Source organism: Callorhinus ursinus, unplaced genomic scaffold (assembly GCF_003265705.2).
Source record: "Callorhinus ursinus isolate GAN/ISIS: 27379988/994484 unplaced genomic scaffold, GSC_fseal_2.0 scaffold6, whole genome shotgun sequence".
NCBI classification, from domain to species: domain Eukaryota; kingdom Metazoa; phylum Chordata; class Mammalia; order Carnivora; family Otariidae; genus Callorhinus; species Callorhinus ursinus.
In genome coordinates this window covers 77,162,112-77,176,117 of record NW_027397068.1, presented here as the reverse complement: position 1 = coordinate 77,176,117, position 14,006 = coordinate 77,162,112, and the positions used below count along the sequence as shown (strand labels likewise).

Sequence of the window (14,006 nt, the reverse complement as noted above, 5' to 3'; positions counted from 1 at the left end):
AATGAAACTAAGTTTAGTGTAAGTTTTTTATACTCTCTGTCTTGAATTAACTTCAGACAGAAAGCAAAGTTGCAAAAATAATGCAAAGATTCCCGTGCTCCCCAGTGTTGATATGTTACCATTTTTACTTTGATATTCTTTCTTTCTTCTCTCTCTCTGTCTCATTCATAGATGTCATATTCCTCTGACCTGTTTGAGAGGAGGTTTTAGACAAAATGATTCATAACCCTAAATAAATACTTCAGCTTGTGTTTTCTAAAGACAGATACATCATCTTACTCTTCGCTGCATAACTTAAGAGTCCAGAGATTCATATTGGTTCTGTGTTGTGTGTGAGACCTACCACAAGCAGCACCACAGACCAGGTGGCTTAAAGAACAGAAAGGTATTTTGTCACGGTTCTGGCAACTGGAAGTCCAAGATGTCAGTGGGTTTGGTTTCTTCTGAGGCCTCTCTCCTTGGTCTGTAGATGGCTTCGTTTCCCTGTGTCCTCATAAGGTCTTCCCTCTGTGCATGTCTGTGTCCTAAGCTCCTTTTCTTGTAAGGACACTTGTCATACTGAATGTGGGCCCACCCTGTTGACCTCATTTTACCTTAATTACTTCCTCAAAGGCCCTATGTCCAAATATATCACATTCTGAGGTAGGTACTGGGGCTTTACGGTTTCAGCATAAGAATTTTAGGGAGCACAGTTCAGCCCCAATCAGGTACCAGATAACTGTTTAGCTAAACTGTGAAGTTCTTTAGTGTCCTTTAATCTGGAACCATTCTTTGCTTTTTGCCTTGCATGACCTGAGTACTTTTGAAGTGTATCGGCCAGTTATTTTGTAGGATGCTTCTTAATGGGCTTGTCTGGTATTTCCGCATGATCATATTGAGGTTATAATTTTGACAGGAATATGACGGAATGTTGCGTTCCCATTGAGTCCCGTTAGCAGGCCCACATCCTTTCACTGGTGATGTTAGCTTCATCACTTGCTTAAGGTCGTGTCTGCCAGGTTTCTCCTCTGCAACACTTTCCCTCCTTTTCTCACTATTTTGGAAGAGAGTTCGTATGTAAGCCTCTGCTATCATTCTCTTCTCTGTCTCCCAGAGATATACACAGACACCCCCTGTCCCGCACCGCAGGACTCCTTCTGGCCATCTCCTTTCCATCTTTGGAACTTCGCTCTTTGACATAGAGGAACTGGATCCCCACTATTCAGCAACAGTGTTGTTCCTACTTGAGGAAGCTTTGAGGAAGCCCTAAGAATTGCTTTCATTAATGAGTAAATAGCAGAAAGAATTTTATTATAGCAATTTCTCTTAATTCAAACTCCACCTGAGCTAAGATGCCAAGAAGTACTGATAACTCTGCCGCCAAGTTTTTTTTAAATGATCTATCAGCTGAAAATTTATTTAGTTTCACCACCTTCAATATTTTATGAAAACTTTAGAAACCACTATTAGACCTCATTAATACCATATTTTATATTTCCCTTTGTTTCAAGAGGTTTTTATATTAGAGCAATTTGAGGAAGGGGTTATTCTGAAATGGGAGGTGGACAAAAGTCATTTTTTAGGTCAGAGTATGTGTGAAAGTTAAGGAGGTAGAAATCGGTCCTCTTAAAATGTTTACAGGTTTCCATGTGTTTCTTGAAGAATGCATCCCTGTCAGTGTAGACACTTGAGTTAACTCGGCTGTATCATTAGAGGATCTGGCTCCACAGGTCCAAAGCTCTTCTAACCTGCTGAGTGTTGCATCACAAAACCTGGAAGCAAACATGATTAAATGTTTAGACCAAACTAAACCCAAATTTAAACAAGAAAAATAACACCCCTGAAAAGTCATGAATAAGTTAACAGGAATTCTGTCTTTACATTTTTAACCTGATCCAGGTTGTTCTTCAACCATATGAGAAGGAGGCTTGTGTACCAGTTGGCCCACACAATTCACAGTTATGAAGGTAGCTTTGAAACGGACTCCTATTTCCATTGTGCTGCCCACGCATTTGCTGCTTGTGACAAAGTACTTGGAATAGTTGTTGAATTCATACATTATTGCACATTTCATCTTTCACAAAAAAAATCTTCCAAGTGTGCCGATCTTTTCTGATGACAAAGTGCAATCAATATTTAATTATTTGGAAGATATATTCAAATAAACAGTATTTAATCTGACTTTGGAATCTCAAGTGACATTCACACTGAATAAGAAATCAGCTGCTTTTCCAAATAAACTTGTCCTGTAAAGAGAGCACGTGGAAAACAGAGGTCTGCAAGTATTCTCCTTGTCGCTGTCACATTATCATGTGACTCCCATATACACGTTATCATAGGCCTTTACAGAGACCGGGAGCAAAACATTTCTAAGCCGCTTTCCTAAGGTTTATGAACACGTGGTACGCTGTGTGTATCTGGAGTGTACAGGTTGACAAGTGGATGTACACACAGCCCAAGGAAACCATCACTCCATCAAGACATGGTGCATCCACTGTGTCATGGGTTTCTGGGTGCCCCTCAAAACCTTCCCTCATGACCCTCCCCATCTTTACCCCCAGTTTCAGGGAACCACTGATCTGCTTTTTGTCACCATAATAAATTACTTTGCATTTTCTAGAATTATTTTATATAAATGGAATCATAAATATCTGTATTCTTTTTTGTCTGGGTTCTTTCACTCAGCATTATTATTTTGAGATTCATCCATGGCATCGCATGTATAAATAGTTCATTCCTTTTTATTACTGAATATTCCATCAAATGGATATACTGTAAACGATTTTGTCACCTATTGATGGGCATTTGAGTTATTTCTAGGTTTTAGCTATTACAAATAAAGCTGCAGTGAGCATCTGTGCACAAGTCTTTGTACGGTGTATGCTTTCCTTTCCATTGAGTAAATACCTAGATACGGCGTGGCTATGAGGCATTTATCTGATAAGTTATTTGCAAATATTTGCTCCCAGTGTTTGGCTTGGCTTGTCGTTCTCAACAGTTTCTTTCTAAGAGCAGTTATTAAGCTTGAAGAAGTCCAACTCATTCGGGGTTTTTTTCTTTTTATGATCATGCTGTTAGCATTTTATCAAAGACATATTTGCCAAACCTAAGGCCACAAAGATTTTCTATGTTTTCTTCTAGAAGTTTAGGTTTTACATTTAGGTCTGTGATCCATTTTGAGTAAATTTTTGCATATGGTTAAAGGTAAGGGTCATCTTGCGTTTATTTATTTGCATGTGAGTGTCCAGTTGGTCCAGCACAGTTTGTTGCATCTGCTGTCCTTTGTCCACCATCTTGCCTCTGCACACCTGTTGAAAACCAGCTGATGTTTAGGAACATTATGTCCTCTTGACATATGGACCCCGTCTTCATTTGAAATAATCCTTCTTTGTCCCTGTTGATAGTCTTTGCTCTGAAATACACTTTATCTGGTATTAAGCCACTCCAGCTTTCTTTTGACTGGTGTTATATGGTATATCCTTTCCAAAATTCTACCTTATTTAGGTCTTTATTTTTGAAGTAGGATTCTTGTAAACAGCATAAGCTGGGTCTTCCTTTTTCATTCATTCTGGCAGTCTTTGCTTTTTAACCAGGATATTTCTACTATCACATTTTATGTTTAAGTGTAAATCCACCATCTTGTTTTCTGTTTTTTCCATCGTTCTTTATTCCCTTTTACCTCCTTCTTCTTTTAAAATGGAATTTTTTTATGACTTTACTTTATGAAACAGTTTTTAACTTACTAAAATCTTCCCCATGAAGAGTTTCATTAAGTTTCATTGATTTTAAACCTGGTGGATAATATATAAAGATGCAGCTAATTCGTTTGCAGGATTAACTGATTGGCATCAGGGGAAATGGAAAATTATGTGATCTTAAGCCAAAAATATTAGCGGCTAGGGAGCAAAACTGTAAGTGTGATGTTTAAGAACAGCTAGTCCTTTATTCTCTTTGGATCCACATACTTTTTGGCATATCTTTCTCAAATAGTATAACTGAAAATCTCTTAAGTATTAAAATAAATCAAACTGAACCCAGACCTTAACATCACCATCTCACAAGTCATTGAAGAAAACACGTGACAATTGATAACATACATTTAATTAGTGCTTTCATTATAAAATATGTAATTGTCTAATAAGAATAAAAAGTCTTGCTCAGTAATAAAATATTAAAAATAAGTACTTTGTATTTTTATCTTTTTCTATTTCTGTGTATATCTGCACAGTGCATGTGCATGTAATTGCTAAAGGACTGTACATTTATTGGGCGTGCCTCTCCAAACTTCTTTCACTGATAATGGATTTCATGGTCAAGCATTGTTGAGACTCTCAGGACTAAAGGACTTTGACATCACCAAGAATTAAAATAAATATTTTTTAAAAGGAGACATAGGAAAAAATCTTAACTCCTAACTGATGGAGTGTCTGTCTCCATGTGTTTGGGTGCGGGAATGGACCGCGTGGCCTAGAAACTGCAGACACTGATTTCTCACAGTTTTTGAGGCTGGGTGTCTAAGAAGGGACCAGTGGATAAATACCAAGGAATCTCATGACCCAGGGACAGTGTCTGGGTGCAGAAGTTAATAAGTCTTTTAAAATGGAAATAAAATTTTTTTTTTTAAACTTAGTGGTTTGTATCTTCAAAGGCACAAGTATGGGCATCTTCAGTGTGTATGAAATGCATGGTACTAGCAGTTAATAGATAACAACAGTGGTTTCCGTTCCAGTTCTGATTCTTAGTGACATAACTGCTTTAAACAGTCATTTCGGTTTATTTTTTGTTTTTTGGATTTGCCTTCCAGATGTATCACAGAATCCGTCATTCCGAGTGCATTTACCGGGTGACTATGGAGAAGCTGTCCTACCATAGCATTTGTACGGCGGAGGAGTGGCAGGGCCTCATGCGCTTCAACCTCCCCATGCGCCTCTGCAAAGAAATTGAATTGTGAGAATCTTGTCCTGTCTGTTTCTCCAGGAATGGATTTTTCATTTGATTCAGCCTAAAGTGACATGGGTACAGAAGTAGAATTGCAAACACTGTATCACGTGTGTGGTTCCATTGTTGCCATTGTCCCTTCTCAGTTGATGCCACATCTCATGAGAGATCGTGGACAGGAAGGCCACATCTCTTTATCGTTAGAAAGAAAAATCTCGACACCATTTTGAAATGAGTTCAATGTTAGCTTTCCTCGTTAGTCTTCTGTCTGCTTTACACCATATATATGGCACTTAATGCTGAAGATGGCATTGAATATCCGAGATCTGAAAGTTTTCATTTCCATATAATCTTAAATTTACGGACTGAATTTTAGGATTTAGTAATAATGAGTGCAGGTGTCACACACGTGGACAGCCAGCTGGCCTGTAAAGCCACGGGTCGGTCAGCGATTGCCCATCTGTGCTCTTGCCCCGTCTCTGTGCAGGGGTCTCTGCCGGCTCCTTCAGCAGAGCGCTCCTAAACACTAATGGTTTGGTACTGCCCTATTCAAATGGATTTTTTGCTCAAATAAACTCTTAAGACTTTTTATTTTGCTTCAGTTTATCTTTGAATGGTTCATATATAGTACATATCGTGACATAATAAGAAATATATATATTTGGTCTTTGTAGCTAGTTTCTGGCTCACAGCTCCTAAAACCCTTGAATTTCCTGAGTGATTCATCATGAACCTCTTTCAACCACACTTGAGTTTTTGCTATTGAAGGACAATAGGAGGAAGGGGGCTGGTTGCCCAAGGAACCAACCATGTGGTTTGGGGATTGTAATTTTCAGCCACCCTCAGACCTCCTGGGAGGGGACAGGGACTGGGCATTGAGTTAATCACCAGTGACCAATGATTTAATCAAATGCTCCTATGCAGTGGAACCTCCAAAAACCCTAAACAAGGGGTTCAGAGAGCTTTTAGGTTGGTGAACACCTTCAGTGCTGGGAAGGTGGTGCACCTACAGAGGCATGAAAGCTCCTCAGTCCTTCTTCCCACATGGCCTGCCCTACACATCTCTTCCATTTGCCTCTTGAGTTGTATCCCTAATAATAAACTGGCAATGGTAAGTAAAGTGTTTCCCTGAGTTCTGTGAGCTATTCCAGTGCTTTATAAACCCTGAGGTGGGGTTTGTGGAAACCTCTTGATTTATAGCCCGTGGTCAGAAGCATGGGTGGCCAGGACTTACGATTGGCATCTAAAGTTGGGGGGGCGGGGGGAGCAGTCTCATGGGACTGAGCCCTTAACCTGTGTGGTCTGCACTGGCTGCAGGTAGTGTCAGAAGTAAATTGAACTGTAGGACATCAGTTGGTGTCTGCAGAGGGTTGGAGAATTGCTTGGTGTGGAAAACTAACACATTTGGTGTCAGAAGTATAACTAGAGGAACATGGATTCTTTTAATATTTTACCATTGTGTTTATTTGGGTTAAATGTTAGTAATTAAATTAGCAAATGAAAAATAGGTAATAACTTTGGTTGTTTGTCTTTATGAAGCTTTTCCTCTGGACTTAAATAGGAGATTCTGTGTCTTGCCCTCCCCACCCCCCAGTCTATGAGTTGTGTAAAATGTGTAGTATTCATAATAAAATTATTTTTTACTCTTATTGCTCTGATAACAACCGCAACATCATTTTTTACAGATTGTTTAATAGAAAATTAAGCAATGACTTAAATATTGAGCTAAGTTCCTAAGGGAATGTGTGGAATTTCGTCCTGGAAACATTTAAATACAACAAAGATGTGACTGAGAAGACGGGGAAAGGGATGGCTGAACTCCCAGTGTTTTTTGGTTTCTTAATTGACAAAAAGTTAAATTACTTTATTTGTTTTTATGTTTATCCTGATTATATTTATTAATCAACCTCATGTTCTTTTCATTTCAGATTCCACTTTGACATTGGTCCTTTTGAAAACATGTGGCCTGGAATTTTTGTCTACATGGTCCATCGGTCCTGTGGGACATCCTGGTATGAATGACCTAAAAACTTCCTTCTGAAGCTGTTGAGTGATATGACCTCTCCTCCCCCTGCTTAAATGCCTTGTCACTTCCTTGGTTGATAATTATCTGAAAATATGCCATATATAAATAATTTTTTTCAAAATATTTAAATAAAAAAAGACTGAGATTGATTATTAGACAGATTGATAGCCTTCTTGGATTTCCTTTCTAGCCCACCGAGCTCTTTGCCAGGGTAGCTGTCCCTTGGCGAACAACCATGTGTCTACCAAGTGATGGTAAAAACACAGGTGAAAATTACCTTAGGCTGTGTAATGGGAAGAGGCAGGGGTTACGGCTCCACATAATTACATACTGTTTGAAAGTGTGTTTTGGAAAACATACACTGAATTTAGCATCAGCTTTCAGCCTACATTATGTTTCTGTTAGGACAGGTGTGAAGGAAACAGGTCTCCTAATTCCGCACGGAGTGCATTCCTAGCAACTCCACTGTGGCTCCCTTCCCCTGTGGGTCCTTCCCTTCTCCCGTGGCCTGCCCTAGGGGCCTTTTAGGACTTTCCACTTAACCTTTTACAGCTTCAGCATACATACTGAAAATGCAAGGAATAATTTTCTTTTTCTCTTTTTCACTCATTTAATCATTAAATGGCTTATAGAGGCTCTTAATTGCTCTGAAACTAAATTGTCGTTCCTTTGCTATTGAATTCTGTGTCTTCTCTTACTTCTATCCGTGACTTTTATAAATTGCTCTTTTGAAAGAATGTACACAGGATAATTAACTCCACTTTTCTTAGATATCAGTTGAGAGTTTTACCAGTTGGAACTCTTAAAATGACATACCTTATATTTCAAGGACATTTGAAAATTTCAGTGGGGAAAAAAAAGGTTATGTATCTTTAGAAGTTTTATGGGCTCTCATCACCTTGGTATTTCAAAGAGCCCTGTTGTATATTGATGTACTTTTGTTTTAAGCAGCCTTAAATTCCCCAAGAGAGTTGCTGGGGCCTTAAACGAGTAGAAATACATGATACTATAAGAATAAAACATAATAGCGATGTTTCATAATAAAAACATGGCATACTTTTTTATTTACTGTGTCAGGATTTTGGTATGGCCATTTGCCACTTAATAATTTGAGTGTGCCATAGTACTTCAGATCCATTTTGAAAGGATAGTCTCTCATCCAGGAAATTCTCATGGTATACATAGTTGCAGCTCATGAAGCTCGTTGTGCTTTTTGGAATATATGAGCTCAAAACCCCCTTGAACAGGGTGATGAAATGTTGTTGTCCTTTGAAGCATGGTGGGAGGTGGGACGGTAATGGAGTCAGTGACAGGCAGCTGCATGCTGGTTCTGGCGTGTGCCCCCATGAGGCCGGTTAATGTATCAGATCTGAAGCCCTGCAGGGGCCTTCCTCTCTCAACTGGCTGGAGGAATAGAAGGGAAGTGGTGGGTGAGGCCACTGGGTCTCCGGACTCCGTCACTGTGCACATCTGTGTGGGCGCAGATACGTGTTTAAACCGGAGCTCTAGCTAGAACGTATTGGTTCTGTACCAGTTTCTGCCCTAACACTTTCTTTTCCACACAGCTTTGAGCTTGAAAAGTTGTGTCGTTTTATTATGTCTGTGAAGAAAAACTACCGGCGGGTTCCTTATCACAACTGGAAGCACGCTGTCACTGTGGCTCACTGCATGTACGCCATTCTCCAGAACAACCACGGGCTCTTCACCGACCTTGAGGTACATGTGCACACACTTTTTTTTTTCCATTTCAAATAACCTGAGTGGATTTAAATACTCTGTGTCTAGAGCACCTTCCCAGTATGGATATGTGACGTGTGATTCTACAACAGGTCAGTAATTTAGTAGAAGCACACTTTTAAAGTTGCTGTGCCCATTATTTATCATATTATTCTGTATAAGGAATGTCGATACAGAAATTCCAACTTCACCAAAATATTCCCCCCAGGGAACACTAGTTTAATGGTCTCTTTTCCCTGTGAAAGCTTATGTCTTTTGAGAGTCTTTGTTAGGTGAACAGAGTCCGCTTTTCTCCTTGCTCTGTGCCCTGGGTAATGTAGACATATCCTACTGATTTGAGAACCCAGAGCATTGAATCATTAAATACAGTGAAGACATAAATGTGTATGTGGTCTCTTGTCCCATGAGGAAGTGGGCTCTGTGAGGCTTCCCTGACTTACCTGACTTGACATGCCCAGGGCTGGTGACACACTCAGAGATTTGGAGCTGCCTAGTCCATCCATGCACCGCTGACTAGCCCAGCACTCAGTGATGCCCACCGCCAAGTGTGTCCTCGCCCCCACACGGTCCCAGCGATGAATCCCCTCTCTTCTCCTCCATAAAACTGGTATCCTGCTTAAGAGGACATGTTGACCGTGCAGAGAAGGGGCTTCCTCATCACGGAGATGAGGAACTTGTGCTTCTCTCAAGGGCACATTCGCACTAGAACCCAGCACTCCTCGGGGCCGGTCCTATGCCTCTTCCATCCCGTTAGACTAAATTCACAATCTGGGCAGGAAACTCAGAAGGTGCATTGCAGGAAAAAACATTCAAAAATGGAAAATTTTAAGATCAGTGAGAAAATTTTGCAGCTACAAATTAACTCTCATTTACGTTCCTAATTTATCTTTAGAATTATATCATGATGTTTTCACAAAAGCTCAGGTCCTTTTGGCTAAAAATAATCCCAAAATAATGTGTGTGAAAATTTTAAATATCTTTTTTAAAAGGGATATTTAATCTCTGATAAAGCTATTAGAAATTATCATTTGAGGGGCCCCTGGGGGGGCTCAGGTGGTTAAGCGTCTGCCCTCGGCTCAGGTCACGGTCCCGGGGTCCTGGGTTCGAGCCGCACATCGGGCTCCCTGCTCCGCGGGAAGCCTGCTTCTCCCTCTTTCCCTACTGCTCCCCCCCTTGTGCACACATGCTCTCTCTCTTTCAAATAAATGAATAAAATATTTTTTTGAAAGAAATAAATTATCATTTGATCGTGCTAAAGTAACATATTAACAAAGATAATTTCTTCACTTTGTAAATTATTTTCACATGCTTGATTCTGGCATAATTTTAATAAAACAATTGAACATTATGTCGATAAAAATCAAATAGGTAAAAAAGATTGGAAAGGTGTACATAATAGCTTTTACCTGCTGTGCAAGATTTTAAAACCTTGAAATTTCTTACCAGATTCATCATGGTTGACACAACAGCAGAAAATACGGGAATAACCCAAAACCAAAATAATACTCAGAACATAACTAATCCAGTTATCCTCAGACCACCGAGTCTGCAGGACAGCTCCCGTGCAAACACCAGCACTTGATGGGTGCTGGTAGCCTGGGGTCTGGGGAGGCCTCCCTGCCCAATAGGTTTGCAGGAGAAACGAGTTCTGCTCAGTGAGGATCAGAAAGGAGCAGGGCAGAGGCACCCAGTTAAACTTCTGGGGTTTCTGCAGACGCCATCCTGCCTGTGAGCATCTCCCCCTGTGGGCTCTGACTTCATACACACCAGAACATTCACTAGGTTCCTCTCCAGAGCTGGTCTCTCCACTTGACCTTGGGCACTGCCTCCACCCCGCAGAGAGCCTAGCCTCCCTCTCCTCCATCAGCATGTTCTCTGCTGGAATGTCTTGTCTGCCTGGAGCACCCTGTTGTTCCCTCCATCATAACACACCCCCTTGATCTGCCTCTGCAGTCAGCTCTCTCCTGACTTCTCAGCCCTCCCCTTGCCACAAACACACAGAAGAGCTGCCCCACTGGCTGGCTCCAATTCCTCTCCTCCCTTTTCCTCTGAAACCAGCTTGGATCAGGCTTCTGCCCCACCCCCGGAAAATGCCCTGGGTTGGGTCACCCACAGTGCCCTGCGCCTTGCCCACTGAGGGTCAGTGCTTGCGTTTCAGCTCTTTGAGTCACTTTCTCCACGTGGCTCCAGGATACCCAACACTAACACTCTTGGTTTCTTCTGGTCACACAGGTTTGGGGGTTGCTTTGGGGGTTTTCTGCTGTTTCTCTTCCCTCAGACTTCTTGAAGTTGGAATACTTGAGGGCTCAGACCTTAGGCCTCCTCTGACCTCAACCAACAACTGTGGTGGGCTCAGCCAGTCTTGTGGCCCCAAATGCCATATACACGACACTTCTCTTTCTCCAGCTGAGACCTGCCCCCCCAGAAGGTTAGACTAAAATAGACAACCATCAGCTCAGTATCTCCCCCGAACCCCTCAACCTAAAACTGAACTCCTGACCCTTTTCTCCCAACCTCCTTCACCTGCAACTATTCGTATGCCAGTTGCTGACAGTCCTACACTTTCCAAGGCAAAGCACCTTGCACCTGTGCTTGGATCCCGTCTTCCCTTCCCTCCCCTCCTTGCTTTCCCTTTGGCTCACACCCAGACCGTCAGAAAATCCTGTTGACCCTGCCTGTAAAACTCAGCCAGATTTAATCACGTCTTCTGAGCCCCCAGTGCTGCCTCTGGTCTAAGCTTTTGCCTGAATTATGGCAAAAGCCTCCTCACCAGTCTCTCTTCCCCTCCTGGAGTCTGTTCTCAGTACAATTGCCCGCATGGTAATCTTCTAAAAAATGTAAGTTAGATGATATCAGCGCTCTGCTAAAACCCTGTAGTCCTTCCCTGGTTCCCACAGAAAATAAGGCCTCGAAGATCGTCAGCTCCCCTTTCTGGCATTCTTGTCCATCCACAGCCCCCGCCACCCTCTGATCCCCTGCCAGTTGGGGCAGGCTCACCTGCATGAGCTGACACTACCTCTTCGTCCTCCCCCCGCCCCCCCGCCCCGAGTCTCCTGCTTCTCTCCTTCACCTTCCGGCCTGCTCACATGGACTCTCTGTGGCCCACCTGGCTTGCTTTAACACTTTATCTGCTTCCGCCTGCTCTGCCTTTTCTCTTTCTCTGTACAATTTGCCATTTTGTCACATGCTCTATGACTTACCTGTTATATTCTTTATGTATAGTAGCAATAGCACTGTTGAAATTTAACATTGAGTGGATTTTTGAATGAAGCACTGAAACTGTCCTCTCCTTGTGCAGATTAGCTTTATCTGTAATTTTTGGGAACATTTGCATTAATTTGATACCACCTACACTTTTCCCCAGAGTTGAACCAGAAAACTCAAGAATAATTCAATTGTCAAGTTCATAAGCAGAAAAACACAAAGAAGGATGTTAAAAAAAAAGAAGCTAGATTATCTGGACTCTCAGAGATTCCTAAGGATGTGGGCTATTGCGGGGGCAGGAGCCTATCCATATGAGAGGAGTGATGAGCTGTGACTCTCTTCACATCCATTGCTTTGTTTTGAACATCCGTGCACTGTGTTATTTTTTCTGAAGCGCAAAGGACTGCTAATCGCGTGTCTGTGTCATGACCTGGACCACAGGGGTTTCAGTAACAGCTACCTGCAGAAATTCGATCACCCTCTGGCAGCTCTCTATTCCACTTCTACCATGGAGCAGCATCACTTCTCCCAGACAGTGTCCATCCTCCAGGTGAGCAAACCCCCCCCCCGCCCCCGCCCTGAAGAGGTTCTCATGGTTGATAATACATAAATGAGGGATGCTGGTGTGGCTTCCTAACAACAGCAGCTACATTTTATTGTAGAACATTGTAGATATAGTCATCGTTAGATAGTCATGGGCTTTTTGGATGATGACTCCTTGGTGAAGATTTTGAATATATATATATTTTGCTTTGATTTAAGTACATGATACTCTAAGGCAAAGTTTGTTTCACATGTTAAATTTATTTATATGGATTATCATATTCTTAAACCCAAACATATTGAACAGTAAATCTTGAGAGTTAGGCAAATCAAGGTTTCAAGTGCACTAGAGTCCTTTTAGTTCTCTTGTGTTTGTTCTATTTTTTATTATATTGTTTTTAAGATGTTCTTGGTGCTTGATCTAGACAAGGGCAGACCTCACCTCACTGATATATATGCTCTGTCTTCACTTTATTTATTTTATTTTATTTTATTATGTTATGTTAATTACCATACATTACATCATTAGTTTTTGATGTAGTGTTCCATGATTCATTGTTTGCGTATAACACCCAGTGCTCCATGCAGAACGTGTCTCCTTAATAACATCACCAGGCTAACCCATCCCCCCACCCCGCTCCCCTCTAGAACCCTGTTTGTTTCTCAGAGTCCATCGTCTGTCATGGTTCATCTCCCCCTCCGATTCCCCCCCTTCATTTTCCCTTCCTTCTCCTCATGTCCTGCATGTTATTCCTGATGTTCTGTCTTCACTTTAAACATTCGTCCTCAAATTCACCTTCACAGGGTAGCTACTACTTCATGATGGTTTGATTCCTTTCCTAGACAATTTCTTAAATGTGCTTTGACCTCAGAGAAGTGGACTCTGTGTTTCTTCTTGCCGTCAGCACCGGTGTAGGAAGAGAAGTCCCATCTGCGGTCTTCCGCAGATGCCACTAAGGAAGGACATGGGCTCCGTGGGGCTGTGCGAGAGAGCCCAGCAGCAACTCCAGCAGGATTGGCTGTGGGCGAGCTGCAGAGCAGGAGGCTCCTTGCCCCCTGGTGCAGTCTCCCATCCTCGTGTGGCCTGGGCCTCCCTCCGAGCATTCCGACTCGGGTTTGCTCTCCTCAGCTTCTCCTAACTGGCCTTGTTTGTCATCTGTGTCCTAACTGTCCCAGGGGTCGGTAGGTAGTATTGCATGCCCAGACCTTTTCAAAACCCAGCAAAACACGCCTGACTGGGTCCTGTTTCCTCAGGACCGAGAAGTAAATGATGACCTCAGTGCAGTGTCATTCCAGCTACATGCTGGTAACGGTGGAGGGGTTTCGGAGAGGGGGCTGCTTCAGGCACGTGGAAGCCATATCCGGCAGCTAGCAGATTATTCCACTTGCTCACAGCTGGTCCTCTCCCTGAAAGCAGTAGGAGGTCACACTCCTGATATTCCCTTAGCACCAATCCTTTCTTTAGTTTTAAAATGATATATGTATGGATGGATAGGCAGATACAAACATACCTACCTACCTAGTAATTTAAGGAGGATAAAAGGTGTGTGGGTATGTACATATCTGTGCACGCGCGCGC

At 42.1% G+C, this 14,006-nt stretch overlaps 1 protein-coding gene across 10 annotated transcripts in view; it reads left to right on the top strand.

Annotated features, from left to right (window-relative positions):
- PDE10A (phosphodiesterase 10A) overlaps positions 1-14,006 on the top strand; it is a 579,847-nt gene that overhangs the window by 527,049 nt on the left and 38,792 nt on the right. For all 10 annotated transcript variants that reach the window (XM_073894211.1, XM_073894212.1, XM_073894208.1 and 7 more), the window contains 4 exons: positions 4,784-4,926; positions 6,846-6,929; positions 8,509-8,659; positions 12,279-12,434. In XM_073894211.1, coding sequence (XP_073750312.1) covers positions 4,784-4,926; positions 6,846-6,929; positions 8,509-8,659; positions 12,279-12,434 — 534 coding nt within the window. The remainder of the gene's footprint in view (positions 1-4,783; positions 4,927-6,845; positions 6,930-8,508; positions 8,660-12,278; positions 12,435-14,006) is intronic.